This window comes from Electrophorus electricus, chromosome 18 (assembly GCF_013358815.1).
Source record: "Electrophorus electricus isolate fEleEle1 chromosome 18, fEleEle1.pri, whole genome shotgun sequence".
In the NCBI taxonomy this organism is placed as follows: domain Eukaryota; kingdom Metazoa; phylum Chordata; class Actinopteri; order Gymnotiformes; family Gymnotidae; genus Electrophorus; species Electrophorus electricus.
The window spans coordinates 9,836,793-9,861,135 of NC_049552.1; the positions used below are offsets into that span (position 1 = coordinate 9,836,793).

At 38.4% G+C, this 24,343-nt stretch overlaps 2 protein-coding genes across 8 annotated transcripts; one reads left to right on the top strand and one right to left on the bottom strand.

Annotated features, from left to right (window-relative positions):
- Positions 1-5,007: 5,007 nt before the first annotated feature.
- LOC113584155 (cerebellin-2-like) lies at positions 5,008-8,052 on the bottom strand. 4 transcript variants are annotated; one of them, XM_027020895.2, is made up of 4 exons: positions 7,778-8,052; positions 6,495-6,622; positions 6,088-6,225; positions 5,008-5,422 (listed from the first exon to the last, which is right to left on the bottom strand). In XM_027020895.2, the coding sequence occupies exons 1-4, from the start codon at positions 7,780-7,782 to the stop codon at positions 5,127-5,129; spliced, it is 567 nt and encodes a 188-aa protein (XP_026876696.1). In that variant the 5' UTR covers positions 7,783-8,052; the 3' UTR covers positions 5,008-5,126. The 4 variants fall into 4 exon arrangements, with proteins under 4 accessions (XP_026876696.1, XP_035392232.1, XP_026876695.1 ...); XM_035536339.1 differs by having other exon boundaries at positions 6,495-6,648; XM_027020894.2 differs by lacking the exon at positions 7,778-8,052 and having other exon boundaries at positions 6,495-6,759.
- A 150-nt stretch (positions 8,053-8,202) lies between these two features.
- On the top strand, positions 8,203-15,558 carry apol1 (apolipoprotein L, 1). Of its 4 annotated transcripts, XM_027020868.2 has the most exons (13): positions 8,203-8,533; positions 9,599-9,678; positions 9,774-9,839; positions 10,120-10,179; positions 10,321-10,401; positions 10,518-10,577; positions 10,753-10,788; positions 11,211-11,264; positions 11,599-11,637; positions 12,420-12,497; positions 12,580-12,619; positions 12,991-13,045; positions 13,132-15,558. In XM_027020868.2, exons 3-13 carry the CDS (start codon positions 9,825-9,827, stop codon positions 14,006-14,008), a joined length of 1,395 nt encoding a protein of 464 aa, XP_026876669.2. In that variant the 5' UTR covers positions 8,203-8,533; positions 9,599-9,678; positions 9,774-9,824; the 3' UTR covers positions 14,009-15,558. The 4 variants fall into 4 exon arrangements, with proteins under 4 accessions (XP_026876669.2, XP_035391889.1, XP_035391890.1 ...); XM_035535996.1 differs by lacking the exon at positions 10,518-10,577; XM_035535997.1 differs by lacking the exons at positions 10,518-10,577; positions 10,753-10,788.
- Positions 15,559-24,343: the final 8,785 nt, after the last annotated feature.

Here is a 24,343-nt window from a genome sequence, read left to right on the forward strand (position 1 = left end):
GTTTTTTATTTTTTAATACAGCACTCTGTAATGAAAGCACCATTTTGCGCAGATTGGGCATTCCTAGCAAGATTTATGCCTTTTTATTGTGTATATCGGGAGTCATGGGGAACACTCTATGTAAAAAAAAAAATAAATAAAAAAAAAAAAATAAAAAATAAATAAATTTTTAAAAAGGGGGTAAAAAAGATAGCTGTAACCCTCTTTTCCAGTTTGGGAATTCTGAAACATATAGTTCTTACTATATCAGACATAATTCAAGTGTAGTTTTGTTTGTATTTTTCTTTTGATTTAGTTTTATTAGCTTTTGTATTTAGTTTTTATTATTTAATTTACAACGTTTAAGACATACAGTGCATCATACGGGTAATTGTGGATGTCCAATGATGCAGATAGTTTTGGCTTGTGCAATAATCTGAGTGGTCTGGTAGATTGTTTGTGGTAATCCTCTTCAAAGTGTAATTTGACATCTTAATTTGATGGTCATTGTATTTGCAGGAAAATGCATGGTGACACTAAATGTTAGACTGACTATAAGATTACATAACACTCACATTACCTTGATTCTTTTGTAGCAATGAATCCATTCTGACAAGTGTGTCACTCATATTATGATATAAGGCTTCCAGCACCACTGACTGCTCTGAAAGGATAGACAGTTAGAAACCGCAACTGGAAATATCCAGAACTCTATGTGTCAGAGGCATAAAAAATCTTAAATCTTAAACATTCACAACAAAGTTATAGCAGTGTCCAATAATTTGTACTGATGTGTCAGCAGTAACTACTATTAACTCCATGTTATCAGGTCAAGGGACAATTTTGCATTCTGTGGACCATAACATAGAGGGCAGTGGTAACTCAGAGGTTAATATACTTGACTCATAATCAGAAAGTTGCCAGTTGAAGCCATACCAATGTCTGGTTGTCATTGTTGGGCCATTGAGCAAGGCCATTAACCCTCAATTGTGTTCAGTCAGAATTTGTGTTAAGTCGCTTTGGATAAAATGTAAATCTTGCCATTGGACTTTATATCATTCTTAGACCATGATACTAAATCTGTCATTCTACCTTTTATACTCTTTCTTGAATTCCCTCATTTTGTCCTCCACTTGTTTTAATCTTTCCTCTGTGGTTTTACTAGTTCCGTGAGGATTTCTATTGTAGAAAGCATGATATCTGAATCTGGTTTGCCCCACAGAAGCAACGAAAATTAGCTCAGAACCAGCTTCAGTTATTATTGCTGTTGGGTTAGGATTACCACATGTACACAGTCTCTCTCTGTTTGATGAATAGGAGAGCTTTGACCTTTGCAGAAGACTTTGGCTTATGCTGTGTTCAGTGGGGAAACAGGAAGGTGTGAAGTATTCAAAGTGCTCGACAAAGTTCACATCTTTGTATACAAGGCCTGTTCATTTCCCACTTTTTACTGCTGTTACACATGAGAGTGCAGGCTTTAGACACTGCTTTCATATACTGAACTCTATGAGTAATGCCAATCTGACTTTTAAAATTGTATTGTTGCTTTTATTTAAACTTGAGCCATTAAATAGAAAAAGGTTTAAGATGCTTTATGGAATAAACTCCAGTTAGCTCAGTACGTTTGTAAGTTTGATCAGTTTGTATTATTTTAAAGTTGAACTATTATAAAATGGCAGAAATCTTGATTAAAAAAAGAGGGTAATTAGTTTCTCAGTAGATTCTACTTTCCACCAGATTGAAGGGTAAATATTATTTCCCATTTAAATGGGTGTTTTGTTCTGCCCGTTTTTGTGGAACTTTTATGATGGGATCTGAAAAGTTTTTTTCCTTTACAAAAAAGGAATGGGGCACGGTTGCATACAAATTACCAAAAATCTGGGTAACTGATCAGTGGATCTGACTGTCTACATTCAATCATATTTGCTTAAACACAGAAGCACTGTCCACAAATCTCCTAAGTTTGGTTATCTGCTTTACTGAAAGCTGTAAATAAAAGGTAAGTAATTTAAATCAGATTGTGCATAACGCTTATATTTTAAAAATTGCCTTTATTTAAATTAACTACCAAATATGTCAGAAATCGTATTAATTTTATAACAAGGCCAGATCTGTACTTTTTACAACTTCAATTTGTTCACGTGTTGAATTTCTTCACAAATCCTTTTAAACTGCCTAATGCTGTTTTGTTGCCAAATGATGTAATAACTTCATGTACTTTAGAGGAATGCATTAACATGTTTTTGGCTGTGGTCAAGAAAAAGATACATCACTAGAAACTAGCACCTAATCAGGGGTATGACTGACAAAATTGAGGAAAAAAAAAACTGAAATGAGTAATTAGTTAAACTTGCTCTATACAGCACAAGAACAGAAGCTAATCTTGATTTGTCACAGTGTGGTGCTAATTTGTTTTACTTCTGGAAAAAGGTGTACGTCTGTTCTGAATCAAAAATTGATTTCAGGCTGATGGTGCAATACTGTTGCATGTTGCCTGGAAATCGTCTCTCTTGATAAACTGGAATTTGTCAGTGTGAGTGTATTTAGGGTTTGAGAGAACACTTCATTATAGTTCATTCAGTAAATATGACCTCAGGTCATTGCTCATGTAATTATGGTAAGCAGTAGAAACCTCTCTATTTGTTTATGCCAGATAACATACATACTTTTTTTTACACCAAACAGTGACTGAGAGATGACATCACTAAAGCAGGATGTTTTGCCAAAGGTCTTTGAGCAGCTAAGAATAGCTAAGGCTCAGACTCAGTACCCTCAGGCTTTAAACTGCCCACTCCATGCTGGTGTGCCAGGCACTCCGGGGCAACATCGGGGAAACGGGGGCCTGCAGGACCCAAAGGACAGAAAGGAGAGCCAGGTTTGTGTTGGTCATTAAGGGGTTGAACATACAGACATGAATAAGCTGAGACTAATTGAAAACTAGGAGACTCCAATGACCATGATGTTATTTGCATAACGCTAGTTGACTACTTTTTGTATTTTCTTTTGCTGGAACCATTCTTTTTAAGCTTTTTTTTTTTTTTTTTACACTGTGAACCACCTTCACAGAAATATATGTTTTGCCTGCCAACTGCATGGTGGTGTAAAATGTCATTTGAAATAGCAAGGGGTTTTTGCATTAGACAGTAAGCTGATCCCAGAGGATTTATTATTTATTTATTTTAACTGTTGTTCCTAGATTTTTCCCACATTCCAGTAGTTTTAAGTACACTTTAAATATAAAATAAAGATGCAGACTCTGGAATTAATTGAAGAGAATAGCCAGTCCTGTCTTTATTCTGAGCTCAATGCGACAAACGATGCATTGCCTGGAAAATGTCTAACCATCATACATGTCTAACAATCAATCACATTTTTGTACATACATTATTCAAATTGAGATCCATCATTATGCAAATTGAAGCTTGACACCATTATAACCCATTGAAAGATTCCTTTTTTTTCCTTTTTTGTTTTTAAAAAACCAGATGATCTCAACTCACACCACCAAATACCTGCAAGATGATGTTGCAGGTCAGCGTCACGCTGCTCTTGTGGTAATGTAACGCTTAGGCTAAGCAGGATGCGGGGACACGTCGTGTAGAACAAAATGATACATTTATTGAGACACGAATACATATTTAGATGAGGACCATAACTACAAACAGGTGTGACACATGGGGGGGAGTGGCATGGCCACACAAACGAACACACGAACACGCGGGGAGACGTCTAGGAAGAGGGGGCCGTATCGTGACAGGTAACATAACGAACCATGCTTAGCCACAGAATTCTCAGAGACTCAAGTCTTTTAAAAACAGAGATCTTTTCGAACACTAATGAAGTTATATCTCACAGAAACAATTCAGATGAATCTGCCTTAAACTTGTAGAGAAACCTTGAAACCCCCTGCATCAGAGCCCCTGTTCTGCATGTATAGACTCAAAAAGGTCTCTGACCTTAGGATACCCCAGAAACATTATTCATCTTTATGCTTTCAAACACAGTCTTGCACCTGTTACAGAGAGCTTCAAAATTAGATCTCAGATCGCCTCTTGAAAATACAAAATGATGTCTTATTGTCATTCTTTCTGTTTTTTTAATTTTGGAAATCCTTTAACTACAGTGATTTGGCAAATACTAGACTTATGCAGCTGGGAGAGAAGTTACTACACATTGTGTAGAGCAGATGTCCACTGAAGGTGTTGCGTTTCCACTCGTCTGTGTATACCTTGTCGTTCTCTACGAACTGCAGGTAGACTTTGTCTCCCTTCTTTAGAAGCAGAGAGGCAAAGTTGCTCGCTGTATCTTCTGCATCCACTCTGGGTGGGTTGTCACTCACAGTGACTACAAATTCCTTGTTCTTCATCAGATTCAAACCAGTTGAAAGGTGGAATGGGTTGAATAGACTACTCTTACTAGTGCTGTGAACATACCTGTATTAATTAATGTAACATAGTTTACTACCCTGTTAAACTCAGCTCATTTTCATACACCACAGTGACCAGTTCTTGGTATGGTCCTATATTTTTAAAACAATTTTCAAGTGTTGAAACTGAGGATGAAAATGCCACTCTTTGCTGATCTGGTAAAAGGAAACAAACAAACAAGCAAAAAAATTGATACATAAAAGAAAATTGTAAAATGTATTTTTGTTTAAAGTCTAAAGTGATGAAATGATGTCCATGGATATGACAAAACACACGTGGTGTTAGTGATTTGCTAACAAAAAGTCTCTCATTTCAACGCTTACCTCTGATAAGTCACCGTCATTGTTAATACTCTCTGCACTGGATTCTAGAGATGATGACTGGGATGGCAAGTCCACCTTCACCTTATTTATAGTGGAACACTGTATAAATAGTCCACATGACCTTTGACACTGCATGGTCTGGGTGCAATGATCACAACCTAGTACCCTGACTGGAACTTTGCCAGATTAAAAAAGTGATTATCTATATAAAAAAGATTTGTGTTGTACTTTCAGTGTATTATTGCAGTTTATCAGCAGAAATTGGAAACAGAGCTGTGTAAAATATAATGCACATTTATTTGAGTTTTATGCACACACATTACAGTTTACAAAGTACACTAGTAACACATGTATGCAATATCACAAACATTAAACAATGGTAGAGTCACAGTAAAGTTCACATTGTGAACAGTAGATGTCCACTGAAACTGTCTCGTTTATGCACGTCTGTGTAGATTATACGATCAGATGAAAGTTGCAAGTAGACCAGATCTCCCTTTTCCAGTAGGAGGGAAGCTGAATTACCTGAAGATTGATCTATCTCTAATTTAGGAATATCAAATTGTGCAGATGCAGAGACCACTGGCACTCCATTTTTTAACAATGAAACTGAAGTTCCCTGTCGCATTGATTTTGGGCACAAGGTCACATAGCTGAAGTAATAGACTCCTCTCTTCGGTGCAGTGAAAATACCTATAGATGGCAGCAATAATATTTAATTTCTTACAGGATCCAGAGTGTGAGATAAAATGTGTACATTATTGTCTTATTTATGAGAATATAGTGCTGATGATTCAAATCTATGCTGACAATGAGCAAACAAGGTCATTATTATATTGATTTATGTTAGCTATATTATTGTCACATTATTTTATTATTTAGAAATTTACCCTTTAATCCTGAATAAATCTTTAAACTATCATTAATGTTGTTGTGACCCCAACAAATTGTCATGGAAAATATGTAATAGTTAAATTTTTTTCATGACTTTCTAGGTTCTTGGTGTATAATGTGATATCACACATGTGCTAAATTCAAGGATGACAATAAGTCAGTAATGGTGACATCTATTTTATGAAATAAGACTTTGATGATGGAATTTTATCTCTTTTTCAATTGAGGATGCCAATAGTTCTGGTATAGTTTTTTTTTGTTTGTTTGTTTGGTGTTGTTGTTTTGTTTTGTTTTGTTTGTTTTTTTTTTGGGGGGGGGGGGGGTCATATCCCCCCCAATAATTCCTGCTCACACTGCTCATATAATCTGTTAGGTTGGGTGGTGTGAGCAGCATCCCCCCAAAATTGACATGAAACCTACACCACTGATTTCTGGGGTGTACAGTAGCAGTATTATCGTGTTACCTGTTTGTGAGTCATATGCATTGCCAATATTTGTTAAAACATTTTCAAAAACCAGCGTAGTATCTTTTTGGTATGGCCCCATGACTGCAAAAAAATCAGTATCTGCCAAGGTGGCTGAGAAGGCAACTTTTGGCTGTTCTGAAAAAAGAAGAAAAACAACATTGAAGAAAAGCATTGCAAATATTTAAAGTGTACAACATTCATGTTGTTCAGTGTTATAAAGACAAAATAAACAGTCCTTTGTATCATATAACTGTATTTTCAGTCTTGATATCCTCTTGAATAGCCCTTAGCTTGATGGAAAGTACTGCAATGACATACACAGTAACAAATGACATTTCAGCTTGCTTTCGGGAAGCAGCTTGCTTTTGGGAAGTCATTTCAGTGCTCATATTGTTTCACATTACCTGTGTTTGAAAACTTGAGGTCTTTGATTTCACTCTCCATTTTTTTCATCTTGTCCTCAATAATTTTTATCTTCCGCAGTTCCCCAATAATGTCTACACTTGGTGTCAGGATGTCCTCTGCCTGTGTGCTCCACATGAAGAGCAGCAAAACCACCTTCAATGTCACCGTCATTGTTAATACTCTCTGCACTGGATTCTAGAGATAATGACTGAGACTTCAAGTCCACCTTCACCTTATTTATAGTGGAACACTGTTTACATAGTCCAGAAGACTTTGAACTTCGCAAATGAGGTGTGGGTGCAGTGTTTTTTGCCTGCACCGTAACATCACCATAATTTAATAGTTAATTTAAAGCTATAGTTTCACCAAGAATGTCTTTGTTTATTCTTTAATTTTGTAAAACCAACTAACAGACACGTGTTCTTGGCATCAGAAAATGATTAAATATTATTCACTGTAGGTATAAGCACTGTTAATATTATATTTTCACACACTGTATGTGTAAATTAACTATTTTTATGCTATTTTCAGTATTTAAAAATACAGGTAAATTTGAATAAATAGCCTATCATTTTTTGCTCTTTTTTGGTGTAACAGCTATCTTTGGGGTTTATATATATATATATGTATATATGTATGTATATATATATATGTATGTTTATGTATATATATATATATACACACACAAAAAATGTATTTGTACCCAAGTTGAAGTGTTCATATATACGATACTTTATAATAGCTCTAACAGGTGTGAGGCAATAAGCACGCTAGACAAAATGATGATTTTTTATGACAGTGATTCTTTTTTGCATTCATTAGCCTACAGTCGCGGCCAAACGTTTCAGACTGACGCAAATTTTGGTTTTCACAAAGTTTACTGCCTCAGGATTTTTGTTTGTTTGTCTGTTTGTTTTTGTCAGATGTTTATATGGTATAGTGAAGTACAATTATAAGCATTTCATGATAAATACATCCAGTTTAAGCAAAGACGTAATATTTACAGTATTGACCTTTCTTTTTTAAGGCTTCTGCAATTCGCCTTAGCATGCTGGATATCAGCGTCTGGTCAAAATCGTGACAGATTTTGACTCTTGCCTCTTGACAAAAGGATCTAAAAAAACTGGAGCGGTAAACTTTGTGAAAACCAAAATTCGTGTCAGTCTCAAAACTTTTGGCCACGACTGTACACCTATACACCCTCTAGTGATTAAATCTACAAGTTCAGTGTACATTACTAGTGTAATAACGACAACAATAATGAGGCTTAAAAAAATTATACCTCATATTAAATCTTCAGTCCTTCCTCACTAGGACAGCGGCAGTAGCAGTTTATTGATTTGTACTTTATAGGTAGCTCAAAGATATTTTTAAATCGCCGTGGCAGTCAACGAGAGACTTCGGAATATCCTAAGGAACTATTTTAGTTTCACAACTTGAAAACAATCCGAGAACTTCGGAGGTCGCATTCCTACACAGTACTTAAGCCTGATAACAAAAGTAAGAACTTGGCACGTATTATGAGAAATGGGCGTTTATATCAATGTATTCACAATATTTCAGTGTAAGCATAATAAAAATGGCGACACATTATTACACACATTTCATAAGGAAGTGTTTCCGCAAATGAACATTTTAAACGTATCACGACGTATTGGCGAGAGGAGTAAAAGGCAGACCACTACAGATTTCCGTACGAAACTTAGGTCACGGAAAGATAATACCGGGAACACCAGGAAGAGAGTGTCATTGACCCACAAAAATAAAAATGGAGACACATTATTACACACATTTCATAAGGAAGTGTTTCCGCAAATGAACATTTTAAACGTATCACGACGTATTGGCAAGAGGAGTAAAAGGCAGACCACTACAGATTTCCTTACGAAACTTAGGTTACGGAAAAATAATACCAGGAACACCAGGAAGAGAGTGTCATTGACCCACAAAAGATAACTGACATCCAGGCTATTTGTACGCTATTGGCTAGTGAATTAAGTTATTTCTCCCTGGAACGAAGGTGTCGGTATGCATTATGGTGAGTATGTTATGGAGTTGATCTTTCTCTACTCCACAACCTCTCGAAAGTTATTAGTGTTGTTACAAAAACATTCCAAAGAGGGCTAGGTTTAAATAGTCTGAATACGGGCTTTTAAACAGCGTTTAAACCATTTGTCTTCGTAGAGGTCATATTTTAAGACCTTTGAGTTTTGAAGCTTTCTGGGAATTTACCTTCAGGCTAATGTTTCCAGTAGCGGACGTATCATGCCTGCGATTTAGGTTGCGATGAAAACACAAAAAAAAATGCTAAATGACTAGTGAGAAGGATATATGCGCTCGAGATCAGTGATTGCTCGGCTGTTAGGACAAATTCAAACAGTGATTTAAAAAAATGTGGGTGCTACATAAACATTCCGAGTCAGTCAGTCTGTCTGTCTGTCTGTCTTTCTTTAAGGAAAAGGAGTAATGCTCTATGAAATTTTCATATCATCTAGCACCACTGAAAAGCCAGTCGTCGTCCTCGTGTGTGATAAATAAGAAATCTGAGTTACTGGGTGTGAGTCTGGATGGCCTACCTTAAAGCTATTAATACTTGTTAAAACTTGTCCAACTTTATAGGAAAACAGACAAAGAAGCTGTGAAATGTTTCTCTGAAGGCACTCAGCTCCCTAAGCAGCATGTAATTAATGTGGGTATAATAAGATGTATACACTATCTTTTTTTGGGGTCACATTTCATACATGCATACATTGTGTGCATACACTATTTTAGATGGAGGGACAGAAAGGTAGTCCTTTGTGGAAATATTTTGTTCATTGTAGTTTATTTGATATGGAATATATATATATATATATATATGTGTGTGTGTGTGTGTGTGTGTGTGTGTGTATATACTGAGCAAATCAAACCACTGACCGATGTTGTGTTAAACCTGCCAAAAAATCCTAATCCATTGATGTTTGTCAGTTTGTGTGAATGCCCCGCCCCCTTTTGCCCTTCTTGCCTTTTAAAGTGGAAGGCTCTGGTGGCTTCTCAGCAATCCCTTCACTTCCTCAGCCCAGGTACCCTGTGTCTCTACCCCTGTATATCTGTCCTTTTACAGGTTGGTGGAACCTCGGACCAGGCAGACAGCAATGAGAGACCGGGTGAAGTCCCCCTATCCCTGCAAGACCCAGTGAAGAGGTACAGCAGAGGAGTAGATGGCTTACTGCACCGCACACATACACTGCAATGGTGTGTAGTGTATTACTAATATCCAGTGGTTGTCTTTTCACCAGTTGCTCAGCTGCACCATCTCCCACCGCCCAAACCTACTCAGCCCAGTAGAGATGGACCATAATCAGGTACAACAGAGCTTCACTCTGGCCCTCTCTCTAACCCTTTGGTCAATTTATGTGTGCCAGTGGTGATATGAGCAATGAAGAGAACATGTTGACATGAGTAAAAAGCCCAGTGAAACAACAGATCCCTAACAGTGCGGTTCCGCAGTTAGATTGGTGGTTAAACATTACTATCAAACTAAAATGGAGAGAACATAATTATCCTCTATACAAAGTTCACTTTTCAAGCAGTTCTTTCTTTCAGGAGGGAAATAAAAAATGTTTTTTTTCCTTTTCTTGCCAGGAAGTCAGCATACCTGCTGACCAGTGCCAAACCAAAGGAGCCACAGTGGAAGGAAGTAAGGTGACTGAATGCAAACATCACCATTAATTTTTAAATAAAATGCTAAAAGATGACTGCAATAGTAATAGTCTTAGTGGGTGGTGTCCACCTTTGGGTTATCAGTGGGTAGGGTAAACTGAGATGTTGCTCTCAATGCTGCAGGAGCATGATGGAGAACATTTGGGGGAGGACCTCGAGTATAAGAGGATGAAGAGCATAAAGGAAGAGGAGCTCATGGCTAACGTAAACATCTTTGGTTTTGGCTTAGACAGCCTCCTGGAAACGTAAAGCACTTGTTTATAGAGAGTTCACAGCCCTAGTTCTCACAGCGTGTTTTCTTTTGGGGGAAATTTTAACAGACAGCATCTAAGAAGGTAAAGAATGTCAAGGGTCAGTGTAATGCTGAAACTGTAGCTAAGGTAGGGGATCCACAGTTTCACTCAGTTTGTTTACCTTTTTGTGCCCATTTTAGAGAAATATTATTTTAAAAGTTTCCTTTTCCACGTGTGCGTGTGCGTGTGTGTGTGTGTGTGTCGGGGTGGTGGTGGACATATTTCTGTATGACATTGGAAAATTGGTGTGCTGGTGTCACAGGAACCAGAAGTTGCCACTGGCAGTGACTGTACTGAGGTAGAGACTGTTTATGAACCAAGCCATATTGCTACTGCTGTCTCTAAGTGCCCTGTAAACCTAAGTGTCCTGATTAATTTCCTGAGGGTGTACACACATGGGCCAGAGGCCAGTCTTCTTCATTAGGCTTCAGTTTAGTGCTAGAATGCACACTTAATAAAGGAGACAGTAATAAGTTTTCTACATACTGCATGTTACAAATGTGTCTGTTGGGATGATACTGACGAATGTGTAGACAGGGATGCCACCAGTATAAGCCAAAAGGACATAAGCCTTAAGCAGGAGAACTCAGAAAAAAATCAAGCATGCTTTTTATTATCTTTCAAATGTCTCTCATCCTAAGTCAGTGCTCCAGACTGTGGAATAGCAATAATAATAATAGTGTGTATTTCCTGTTTATTTGTTTCCCCACTAAACAAAAGAAGAAAAAAGTGAAGAAGAAGAAGAACCCGTTTATGCCTCACATGATGAACAAGGTAGCGGCAGAGCTCTAGCAGGCTTTTACGGGGCTTTTGCTTGCCAGTCGGGCTACAGGCTGGCCTTGATTTACTACATTATTTTACTCTAACTATACATCTATCTATAGATTTTGGATCTAACTGTAGGCAGCTTGCATGCAGTTTAGATCTATAAATACAATTATCCTGCTTGTAAAATAATTAAGAGAAAAAAATAGCTGTTTACACTGCACAAATGCTGAGTGTATCTGGAATCATCTGAATTTTATTTATTATATTACATGCATATAGTGGTTGTATGTGGATGCAGTATGGTGTGTTGGAGTGAAGCTTATGTTTTGTTGAATTTCAGGGGAAAGCGATTAAAGCCGTCAGCACTGAGCCTGTAGAGGTATCCCAGCTTACGGACACCCCACACCTCTGCTTCACGCTCACTTCCTGTTCTGAGAAACTTGTTGAGTGAAAGACAAAATAAAAGTTCCAGGTCTTGGTGTAATGGAAACTGAAAACTAAAACTAAGCAAAAGGCTTGTACGTCAAAAATCAGCTTAAAGACCATTTGAAATAGCATATTAGGTTGTTACCTTATATTTTCTGGTCCATGGTTATGAAGGAACAAAATTCTTGTTTTTCTGCAATCGTTTATCAAAACGTGTTTGTCTGCAATCTTTTATCAAAAACATTTGCTTGCTTGCAAAATAGCTTATGATTTTGGTATTAACCAATGTTATATTTTCACAAGCCATGACCAATAACACAAAATTTTGCGATATATTTATTTCTCACTCAAGTACACTGATTTATTGGGAAATTTGACACAGGAGCAATAATTGTTACATCTGTGTCTGCCACAGAAAACTTAAAGGAATATTTTGACGGTGTTTGATATTCCATTTCCTTTTTGGAGCTTTGTCAGGATGGGTGGAAATTTTATACAGCTTAGTTGATTACTGTAGCTCCTGTGAAAAATGTTCACCCATTTCCTCTTTTCTTTTCATTAATTTCACTTTCTTGTATACTTGTTTGCACAAGTTGATGGCAGCTGTAGCAGTGGCCTCAAATATTTTGCAAAATATTAACAGTGTCAATATCATCAGGTTTTACTTATAAAAAATAGTGAATGTAATGGCATATAACAAACAAATAAATCCCTAAACATTTTTTCTGCTTCCAGAACAATATTGAGAGGATGTCCCTCATGGAACAGCTGAATGAGCTTCGTTTAGCCAGAACTCAGAAGGATGAAGAGAAGGTTGGTTTTCATAAATAAAACATATGTACAGTCACTTCCTTGGTATCAACATAGAATGGTTTTGACATGCTGTCTGTCACAGGATCCTGATGACCTCATGGGATGGTGGAGTACTGTTAAACGTGAGGGTCATGTTGTATTTTACCATGTATTTATTAAATACACAAGAATAATTATACTATTGGAAATGTAGTAGGCTCTATACTCACCACCCACTTTTACTAGAAACACCTTGTAGGTGTATATTTGTTATGCACAAATTGAGTCATCCTCCTCACAATTTGTCAGTTTTTGACAACACAACCCCAGTTGGCCAGGTATTCTTGTTTAGAAGACCACTTTAATGTGGTTATTATAGGTAGGTGCAAGGTTATTTCTAATAATGTGGTTGTTGAGTGTATATTGAAACCTTAGGACATTGACATTCACTACTTAATAAAGCTAATTATTCTGTTTTATGACTAATCACAGTCTGGTCTTATGCATTGTTCAGAATGGGAGCAGGTACCTAAAGATGAAGATAATATGACAGACAAAGAAGAGGCCAAGTAATGACCATCTGTCTTACTTCATGTTAGTGAATCATAAAACTGTTTTTATTGCTGAGCTGGATGAGTTCTTTGTTTGTCCTCAGGGCATTCGCAGTGACGGCTGAGAAAGTTCAAAGAGGCATTCATGTCTTCAACCAGCTTTTCTCAGCGCAAGCTGAAGGCCTTTGGCAGCATGTCATTGACTTGCATTCCATTGCTGACAGTCTGGATCGCTTCAACTGGAGGACCAAAGTCGCCCAGATCACGGGGGGCTCCACCAGTGCTGTGGGTGGTTTGACGACCATCGCCGGCCTTGCCCTTGCACCTGTCACTATGGGAACATCTCTCATCATCACAGCAGTGGGCCTCGGGGTGGCCACAGCTGGTGGCCTTACCTCCGCCTCTGCCGGGATCTCTAACTCCGTCAACAACTCTCTGGACCGCAAGAAGGTAGAGCGCATCGTAGAGGACTACCAGTGCAAGATGGCCGACCTCAACAAGTGCATGAACTTCATAAAACAGGGGATTGAGAACCTGCGGCGTTTCAACTTGCTAAAGATAAAGAGGCAGACATACAACCGTGACTTCCCTGGTCTCAGCAGCATCTATGAGGATGGAGCCATGGCCAGCAAGGCTGTGCTCATCAATGCCAATGAAATAATGCGCGTAGTGCAGATTGCCAATGTGGCAGGCAGCACAGCGGCCCGGGCCGTGCAGGTGGCCAGCATGACGACAGGCGTACTCACGGGACTCTTTGTCGGCATGGATGTCTTCTTTGTGGCAAAGGACTCGCAGGAGCTGCGGAAAGGTGCCAAGTCAGAGTTTGCTGCCAAGATCAGGGAGGTGGCAGAGCAGCTGCACCAAGGACTCGTGCAGCTGAACAGCATCCGGGAAGAGCTACAGTGCTCAGGCACTTCTGACACCTCCATTTGCTCCACCTCCCTCCCAGACCTTCCACAAAGCACTGAGGGCAAGCCATGAAAACCATTTTTGATGTGCCCTTCCATTAACTATTATCTGTTAACTTCAAGGTACCGTTAAACCTCAGATACATTCAGGTACTTCTTCCATAGTACCTGAAAACAGCTTAACCTTGTTTTTAAAGATGAGGAATGTTAAGGAGAATAATAACTATAATGAGAATATTTTTGATAAAATTGTATTAAAATAAGATCCTGAATTGCCTGCACCAAAATCACAACAGAAGATCAACTGAAATAATGCCATTCCTTTTACAGTTTGTTGAAGGTGTGAGGTTTTATTAGACTGAGCAGTTAGCTTGAATTTCAGTTTTCAGCTGGGTTCTAAGAAAATGGTAGTTAAGTATTTTAATGTCTTGGGATAGTTCTAATCACACTTATCTGCAGCTCATATTTGACATATTTGTTGCTGTAGGCATTTTGCTATGTTGTTTTGGTTTATTATTCTCGGGGCTATTTGTGTATTACATAATGTTTTTTTTTTTTTTTTAAGTATTTAAGCAGTCAGTTTGTTTTTCTGTGTTGTCTTTGTTCTTATAGTTGAATAGGTGCCTATTTACAGTTTATTTTGGGGCTCATATTTAAGTCGACTTAAGATGCTCTCAAACTACTGAATGTAATATTGATTTTATTTATGATAATGCAGGAATTTTGTATGTATTATGAATGCTTCTTGAAAAGTCTTAGCAGCCTGTTAGCATTGTTTATGCCCATAATGTTATTCTATTCTATGAAATGTCTTTTGTGAATTTGAATGTTCTGGTATAGTGGTTCCTCCAGATCTGTGGCTGCTGAACTGGAGTCTCGTGCTCTCTCTTCTTATATACCCGGTTCAGCTGATGAAAGGCTTGGTAATCAGCTGATGATTTAAGTCATGCGGAGAAAACAACTGAGTGGAGTACAGTAGTATCTCCAGTGGGGAAACACGTATCCTGTGTGCTACGTGTGATATGAATATGAGTTTGACAACGTATGTAGGATAATACTGAATTCGCTGTTTGCAGCAGAGATTGCTTTGTGAATCGCTTGTTATATAATTGGAAGAGTAAGTGCATAACATCGTTGAACCAATAGCTGGAGAGAACCCATCCGCTTTCTCTGCTTCTTCATTACCATTAGACTGAGATTTAAATCCAGAGTCAGGAATCCAGGCAAATCCAGAGTCAGCGTCATTGTAACAGTCCAGGGTCAAGTTACCAACATGGAGAGTTTGAGAATACATGATAAACACACGGCAACAGAAAAGGGAAGCAAGATATAACAAAGAGGCTAGGATTAACAAACGGACTAGATTTACATTCACAAGCAGTAGGCTAGGCTTCAACACAGACACAAGGTGGCTAGGTGGCTTTTGTGTGATTATGAAGAGTTATAGATGCCGAACAAAGGTTCTGTGTATCTAAACTACAAAGACTGTTCACTGATAAGGTTATTGAACAGCACCATCTTGTGGGCATTAATATCAGGTAGCTTGTACCGTTTCATGGCTTACTCATGTTATCAGCTGGTGCCGGAACATTTCTTAAAATAAACTACACATTTTTTTTGTGATGACCTTGTGTGGTGATATTCCTACACTTATTATGCCAGAATCTAGATAATCTTTCCACATAACTCCTAATTTGAATTTTTATATATTTAGCCTGTTTAGTGTAGGCTATGATAAACTTTTACAGTATGATCTGTCCAAACTTGCACTGATGATAGCCAACAGGTGCCATTCTTGAGGGGTAGTGGGACTGTTTTGGAGTTATGGGAAAATTCTGAGAAACAGCTAACCAAATCAGTCTTTATGATATGAATATACTAATTTGCCTAAAGGTAGTATCTAATATGGATTTATGAATATATGGTACAGTAGGCTCTGGTCATAATTGATGATAGCCAAGGGCTCCTACTCTTATGTGGTATTGGAACTGTTTTGGCATTATGGGAAATTTTTGAGCCTTTATGAAATAAGTACATGAATGCTGATAGTCCAGCAGTACCCCTATTATGTAGTATTGGCACAGTTTTGGCATTATGGGAGGTTTTTAGAAATAGCCAACCATACTGTCTCCATGATGGGTACTGGGACTTGAAAATAGATTCATGAACAAACCTACACTAATGATGGCCAAGGATGGCTACTCTTGTGTAGTCAAGTTATTGTTTTGACATTTTGGGAAATTTCTGAGAAATAGATATCCAAATTCAGGCTATATGAAATCAGTACATTAATTTCCCTAAAGGCAATACAAATTTAATATGGGTTTATGGTACAGTGAGATCTGTCCAAACGTTCTCTGCTTATAGCCAAGGGCTTCTGCTCTCATGTGGTAGTGGAATTGTTTTGGCATTATGGGAACTGTCTGAGAAATAGATAACCATACTATCTCCAAGCCCCATTAACAACATTAGGATTTTAATATGTGTTTATGAAAAAATGGTACAGTGAAATATGTCCAAATGTATTCTGCTAATAGCCAAGGGGTCCTACCCTTTTGAGGTAGTGGACAGGCTTTGGCATTATGGGAAATTACTCAGAAATAGATATATAAATTCAGCCAATACAAAATGAATACATATTTGCCTAAAGGTAGTATGACTTTAATATGGGATTATGAAAAATCGGTACAGTAAATCTCTCCAAATATACTCTGTGGATAGTCAATGGCTCCTACTCATATGGTAGTGGAATCATCTAGGCATTATGGGAAATTTCTGAGAAATAGATAACCATACTGTATCCAATCCCCATGAACAACATTAGGATTTTAATGTGGATTTATGAAAAAATATTGCAGTAAAATCTGTCCAAACTTACTCTGTCTAAACTCTTACTCTTATGTGGTAGTGGAATTGTTTTGGCATTATGGGAAATTTCTGAGAACTAGATGCACTGTCTCCAAACCCATTAAGAGTTTACATTTTTAGATTTTAGAATCTGTCCAAATTTGCACTGGTGATAGGCAAAAGCTATCACTCTTGGGTGGTAGTAGAACTGATTTGGCATTATAGCATTATAGTAGTAGAACTAATTTAGCATATTTAGTCCTTGAATAATTAAAAATATTTGTCGAATTCAGAAACAAATTGCATATTCAAATGCAAAAAAAAAGCCGATTCAGATGTTTTACGCAACTTCTGCAGCTGCTCCTAATATGTTTTTGCCTAGTTGGTCATATAGTATAGCTATCAAATTCACTGAAAACCTGCCAGTGCTGACCAAAAATGAAAGAAAACAAATAATTAATTGCTTTTTTTAGTTGTATATGTATAGTAATATTGGGCAGTTCTTTATCTACCAATTCTGTACAAGTCAGTAGTTGTATTCTTATTTGAATTTTATTCAAATGTTTTGTTCCACCTTCAATCTTGTTTTCATCTATGATTTAGATATTCAAACATCAGTCATCAATTCTGACATTCCACATAGTTCATAGGCTGGTCAAGATATCTTAGAGGAGATAAAAGCAAAGAACCCTCTTAATTTCTCTATTTACCAGATTTTACGAAACTTTGCCTATATGCCTTTATGCTCGTTTATAATCGCTGTCTGATGCTTCACGGATAAGAGTCTAACAATAGTCTCCCAGCATAGACAGATTCCACTTGCCCTGAGACCGTTTCTCCATCTTGGCAATGTCTTGATGAAACCTTTCACCATGTTAGTCACTCATGGCGCCGAGGTTATCTGGGAAGAAGTCCAAGTGGGAATGAAGAAAATGTATCTTAAGTGACATGTTGCACTTCATCGATTTGTATGCCTGAAGTAGATACTGTATCTGTTAGTCAGGTGCTTTGTAGTTGCCTAGAAAGTTACAAATGACATTCTTGAAGGCTGTCCATGCAACATGCTCTGCACCCTGCAGAAGACCATCAAAGTGCTATTATTCATCACATCTCAGATTTGTGGCCAATGAAAACACCTTCTTTTATCTTGGCATCACTTATACGTGGAAACACCTGCCGCAGATAAGCAAAAGCCTCACTTTGTTCGTTGCCTTAACAAAATGTTTCATTAGCCCAAGTTTGATGAGCAAAGGCAGAAGAAATATCTCCCTGCAGTTATACTGAGTGGCAGAAAGACATCGGTCCGGCACGACACCACAATGCAACAGATCCCATTCATTTTAGCGGGAAGCGTGGGTTCTGTCAGGTTGGACTGTGTGCATAATGATTCTGCCATGTCAAGTTGTGGGGATACTGTGCAGAGAAAAGTTCAACTAAGTTGAGCTGAGTTGAACTGCATGTAAATGAATCTGGTCAAAACAACACATATATCCAGTCAGAAGATAGCTACTGTTTGTGTGATTAATGTCATGTTACTGTCACATAACATTGCACAAGCACAGGGATTTGTATGTTAATTTCCTATAAGCAAAAGAACATGTTAATGTGACATAACAAACATATGTGACTATTTCAGGAAATACACTCCCATTTACGTGGATCTGATGCAAAAGGTGACCTTTGGCTTTTATATACTGATGCCAAAGGGTTCTGCCCAAACTTCAACAAACTTCTCTTCATTCCTATGATGAGTTGGAAATGAGAATGGGTTGGCCTCACACACATCAGGCCACTCTTGTGTTCAGCCATGTACTGTGGCCAACACAGATGCTGGAATCCCTCTGTTCCTAGTGGGACAACAAATAACCTTGCCCAATGACAGCACATAGTCAGAGTCATGGTCTAGGAATGCAGAGAATTCTTTGAGCTAAAGAAGAAAGATTTGAAATTGAACTAAAGTATTACACAGAACTAAAGTATTACGTTTGTAGTAAAAGTACTGAGCTTTACAAACTGGTAGAGGAGAGCATTAAAGAAATTAGCTTAGCTTGTCAACTTGACCTAAAAGATTCCAATAACTGTTTTGCTATCATCATCACTTTACCCACATTGGCTGGACTTGTACTTATACACAGGGTAAGATGCAAAAATATCCTGTGCCAATTCATTAGAACGTCACATCAATTTACTTGTCATGCATGATTTCTCAATATTATTAATGGCCTTCAACAATTCCATCTTCAGTCCCACTACCTGCTCTTTATCATTTAGTGCTGCACTCCACCATCTACCTAAACTTTTAATTGGTTTCTCCTGTATAGAGAGTATCAATTCTGCTTTCATAAGAAATTTTCCTGCACAAGGTTTCCTTTATCAACCAACAGACTTCTAGACTTGCTAGGTCAAACCTTCATCCTTGCCTCCTAAGAATGTCATTTATCTTTTTGAGCAACTGTTGGGTACATGGCATAGGAGTTGTCAGCGTTGTCAAGTCATCTATGTATGCCCTAATTGGAGGTAACCAGAAACCATCCTGCAGTCTCTCTCCACCTACAACCCATTTTGAGCTCCAAATTATTACCTCCATCACCATTGTCAATGCCAAGAGAGAAATGGTACAGTACAGCCAGCCATTACAATCTCTGCCAGGACGTAACAATCTCCTTTATTAAAACAAAACTGAATATCCTCAAAATATGCTTTAACTATCCCAGTAATCTTACCTGGTACATGGAAGAGTAGATAAACATAGGCTAGTTGTTTTGTCTGAATATCCTGTCCTCAGACTTTGTCATTTTTGTCATTAATTCACTCATGGAAACCTCTAGTTTAGTTTAGGTAGATACCATTTAATCTCTCTCTCTCTCTCTCTCTCTCTCTCTCTCTCTCTCTCTCTCTCTCTCTCTCTCTCTCCCCCCCCCCCCCCCCCCCCCCCTTTTGAGTGGCATTGCATTACACAGAGTTAACCCAAGGCATTTGGTTCCTAAAGCATGCAAGTTGTTCTTTTGTTCTACACTTATCAAGACAAAATTGCTGCTCAAACCACATTAGAAAAGACTAGAGAGAGTACGGTATATTAGTTCTCATATCTATCTCGTTAATGACCCTTTATACTATCCCAACTCCACTGCATTCCCAAACCTGGGAAAATATCCTTAATTTGAAAGAAATCTGACGTCGATATAACTGAGTGAAATTAATTGTTTGTGATAGTTATGCATTATTTATATAATCGTAACGGGTAGGACACGTATACATTGAATTTCTTTTGGTATGCTGGTTCCCTTTAAGGTTATTGCCTCTGCAATGATTGGAAATCTCACGAGAAATGTTAAACTCGCGTTTGTTCTCCTTTGAAAAAAGAGCGGAGAAAAAAAAGGTGGTTTGCAATGCTCCACATTTTAATTCCTGGGTATTAATTTTTCAAACGCATTGAGGCAGAGGCTGCGCTAGGGATTTGTTTTTGCTAGGTAAGTAGATCCAAATGGCAGCGTTGTAAACCCGGTATTGGTTTTGAAGTGCGCCATTAATGTATGTACCTGCTTGTTTAGGTGATTGAAGAGCGGCAGGCTGTAGCAGAGTAGATATCGCATTGAGCGGGCATTCAACGTTATGGGTTTCGGGAGAATTCTGTCCTGTTTTAATGTTAATTGTGGTGTTTTACAGGACTAATCCTGTCTTGTGCGGTAGAGCATGCCACTGTTTGGTTTTTTTTCCTTTCTCCAGTTTGTTTTATTCTTCTTACTGTATGGATGGAATGGTATCGTATTTTAACTGCTTTTAACTTATCACTGTTGGCGTTTAAGTGTTGCCGACGCCGTTCGACAGTTGGGGAAGTTGTGGAGTTTTTTTTAAATATACGCTGATTTCCTGTTAGCTAGGCCAGTCTGGGCGCTGTGATTATACTGTAACCCAAGTACTAGTAATGCCGCTTCACGTAGCCCTTGATCATACTATCCCCGCTCAAGTTTTTATGTCGCCAGTGATTATGATGTGAATATTTTTAATTGATGTCATTTAAATAATGTTTTAACCATATCATTGAACGATCTGCGCATCAGTTTCTGCAGTCCCCCAATCTAGTCCCCCCAATCTAGCAGTAAACCTCTATGGGTAGAGATCCTGTATGCGGTGTACAAGCAGAAGCTATAGGTTTCCCCTGTTCCTTGAACTGAGGGTAGCGTAGTCGACTTGAGTTTGGCGAATACTAAATAAAGGTCCTACAAGTTTGGCTGTTGCGAGTGAGAGGCACGATGCCCCTGCATATTATTATTATTATTATTATTATTATTATTATTATTATTATTATTATTATTAATAATTGTTGTTGTTGATGATTTTTCGTACTGCATAACCATTATAACCAATAATCATGTTATAATTGTTACATTTATTATTTTAATTAATAATACAGTAAAATATAGTATGCAACTTTATGAAATTTAATTGGGTCTATGCAGAATAAGGACTGCATGATCATATTCGCACTTAAGGAGTCTGATAACCAGAATAGTAACCAAAGTAAATACAAATGCTCAGTAACGTCAAACAAGCAGATGAGACTTCACAATGATGGATTGAATATGATGGTCTTGTATAGGGAAACAGCAGAGGAGTAACTACACAGGTGATCTGGAACAAACTAGGGGCTTGTGGGCAGTGTAATGTACCTTGTGCGAAGTTTGGCTGGAAGGAGTGACCTTTTAGTTCTGCTGCTCAAAGCTGCATAGGTTTGACCTCTTTGTGGAAGCATACAACATAAATAATGAAATAAAAGTTGCCACATTTCATAGCATGTTGGACCATAGGCCTGCTAAAGGACCCTGGTCAAGACAGAGAAATTAGGTGTCATACGTCATATGCAGACATAGTGAATAAAGACATAAGGAAAGATTTGCATCATTTATTAAAGATTTGGACTCAAAATCCATTGTGCAGGAGGTATGAGTGTTCACTGAACTTTTTTTTTTTTAAAGATAATCTGGATGATTCTATCTGCGTTAGGTTAGTGTGTGGACTGAAGAGTGAGGCTATACAAAAGTTGAAGAGTGAAGCTGACCTCACTTTAAAGAAAGCAGTAGAAATAGCACTGTCAATAGAACTAGCAAAAGCAGTGCAGTAATTGGGTGCTGCCATTGAAATACACTATATGGCAGCTGGGCAGGACAAGCAAAAAGTGAAGCCATGTTTTCGGTATGAAAAGATCTCGATATGAAAAGTAGTGACATGCTGACTGAGCTTTTCTTTATAAATGTGTCATCGGAGGTTACTGTGAAGTTCTGAGTTAAGTGTCACAGTGAGAATCTGCAATCTAACAGTTGGTGAGCCAACCAGGAGCAAGAATATCCTTGGACCAAAGAGCCAAAAGAAAGGGTGAGTACATTTGAGTTAAGCCACCTGTAATTCATGGTTAGGTTATTTACACTTGTGTAGTACCTTTTCCATACAATACAATCATCACTCTGTCTCTTACCTCCAATCAACACAACACACCAATTGGCCACAGCATACTCTTATCCAGAAATCACAGCCACAGAGATGGAGAGGGAGGATAATAGAGCATCCTCCATCATGGGGCATGCAGTCTTTCACACACCCTCACACCAGGACAACTTATAGTAATACACTGACCAGCATTATTTTTAGATTAAATAAACATTCAACAGACTCTGTGACATAATAATATAGCAGTAGTTAAGCATCTGAAGATGTTCAGTATATTAATCAAAACTTTTAACCAATTAAAATTTATTATTTTTTTTAATAATCTCATTAATTCAGTTTTTCACTTTATTTGGAGTGTCATGAAGTTCATATCTGTAGATGGCCACCTGAGAAGTCACTGAACAGATACAATACATACCATCTTAGCACACTTAACAAGTTATTATTGACATGCTGTTGACATTTTCTAAATGGCGTTTAAGTGGATTTTGGTTAGGGTCAGGATTAGGCCTAGGATAACGGTTAGGGTTAGCATGAATCATGTATCATCCCTAAGAGCAGGATCAGTTCAAGCCCTCCTAGAGGTAAGTGTGTTATTTTCCATGTACAAAGTGAAGTGATGAATGCATGGACTAGCTTTCATGCATTATGTAAAGATGGTATGTTCCTAATGTTTGCAAAGTTCCTGAAGGGGGGGGCTGTCCTACAAATATTGTCATGCTCTGGCCCACAGCCAGCCAAATGCACACATACAGACTCATACCCACACTGCCCTATTCACCCTCCTCCAGTTAGACTCTAGCTGGTCAATCACCAGTCCCTTCACTAATCATGATACAACCACCTCCACGTACACCTGCACCTCATTCCTTCCTTCATATGCCCCCAGGACCAGTGCTTTGCACTGACCTTCTCTTGTATGGGATCGCAAGGTTGTGAATGTCAAGACAATTCTTTTGGCTCTTGTTCGTTTGTTTACCTTTTGCTTAGTTGCTTCTTTCTGGTACATTTGTTCATCTCACTCCTTTGTTTACTTTTCCCCCATGCGTACCAGTAAAGGAATCTTAACTTTGTTGGTTTTCATTAAAAATATAATTTTTAAACTCACTTGTCTTGCTCCTTCATGCAAAATGTCGCAATTTGCTCAAAACTAGGACAATGTTTACAAATAATTTCACCTAGAAGTAGCATATATAAAGAAAAAAAGCAGGGCCCCTAGGATAGATCCTTGTTAATTGTCCATATGTATTCTGTGGTGTGGCTTTTAGACTTATCTCTGTCTAGCTGCTTGGTTTGTTGTCATGTATACCCTATCTCTCGGTGTGGACTAGTAAGGTAAAGTGTTTACAGGTGATTCAATGTACAGATGTGGTAGGTCAGGGGTGCATGCCACTTTGTAGCTGTTTTATTATTTTCGTTCCTTTGGCACCATCCAGAATGTCCACCTGTACCCCAAAAACTTGTCACAGCAGAGCACCACTCCTCCTCCCTGTGTGTATGTGTGTTTAGTCGATGGACTTTGGTCAGTGTTTCATCTTTGTTACATGTGCTAATAAATGCCTGTGTGTGGGACATGGCTCATCTGTGAATCCTGCCACGCCTCCCGCGTCACAGAAACACAGACCGTTAAGGGATGCCACGAGTCTGAAGGGGAAGAAGTAGCATAGCTAAACCAACCTGTGCAGAAGAATCCTCCATACTGGTGGGAACACTCCCTGCCATCACAGCAGGGGAAAGTGTCCTTGGAAGCATCACCACTGCCTGCGCTAGAGACAGGCAATTCATCTGATGTGCTTCCTGGCTCATCCGGAGACGCCGTCACCACCCAAGTCGACGATGGAACTCCTCAGACCTTGACCTAGCTGACGACGGTGGGACGGCCTGGGCTTCCTGCCAGCTTCCCTGGACTCTTTCGCAATCCTTGGTGTGGTTTTGTTCATGTACCCATCCCCATAATGATTATTGCGCCAGTCCCTTTGTCTCCCTTAGTGTCTGTTCCTGTTCCTTTGTCTGTCATTGTAATGGTCCCCATCTTTCTCCCCTCCATCCTGTGTATGCTGGCACATGTCTGTGGCCCGCTAGGTTGTTCGTATGCACGCATATAGTGCGCGCGCGT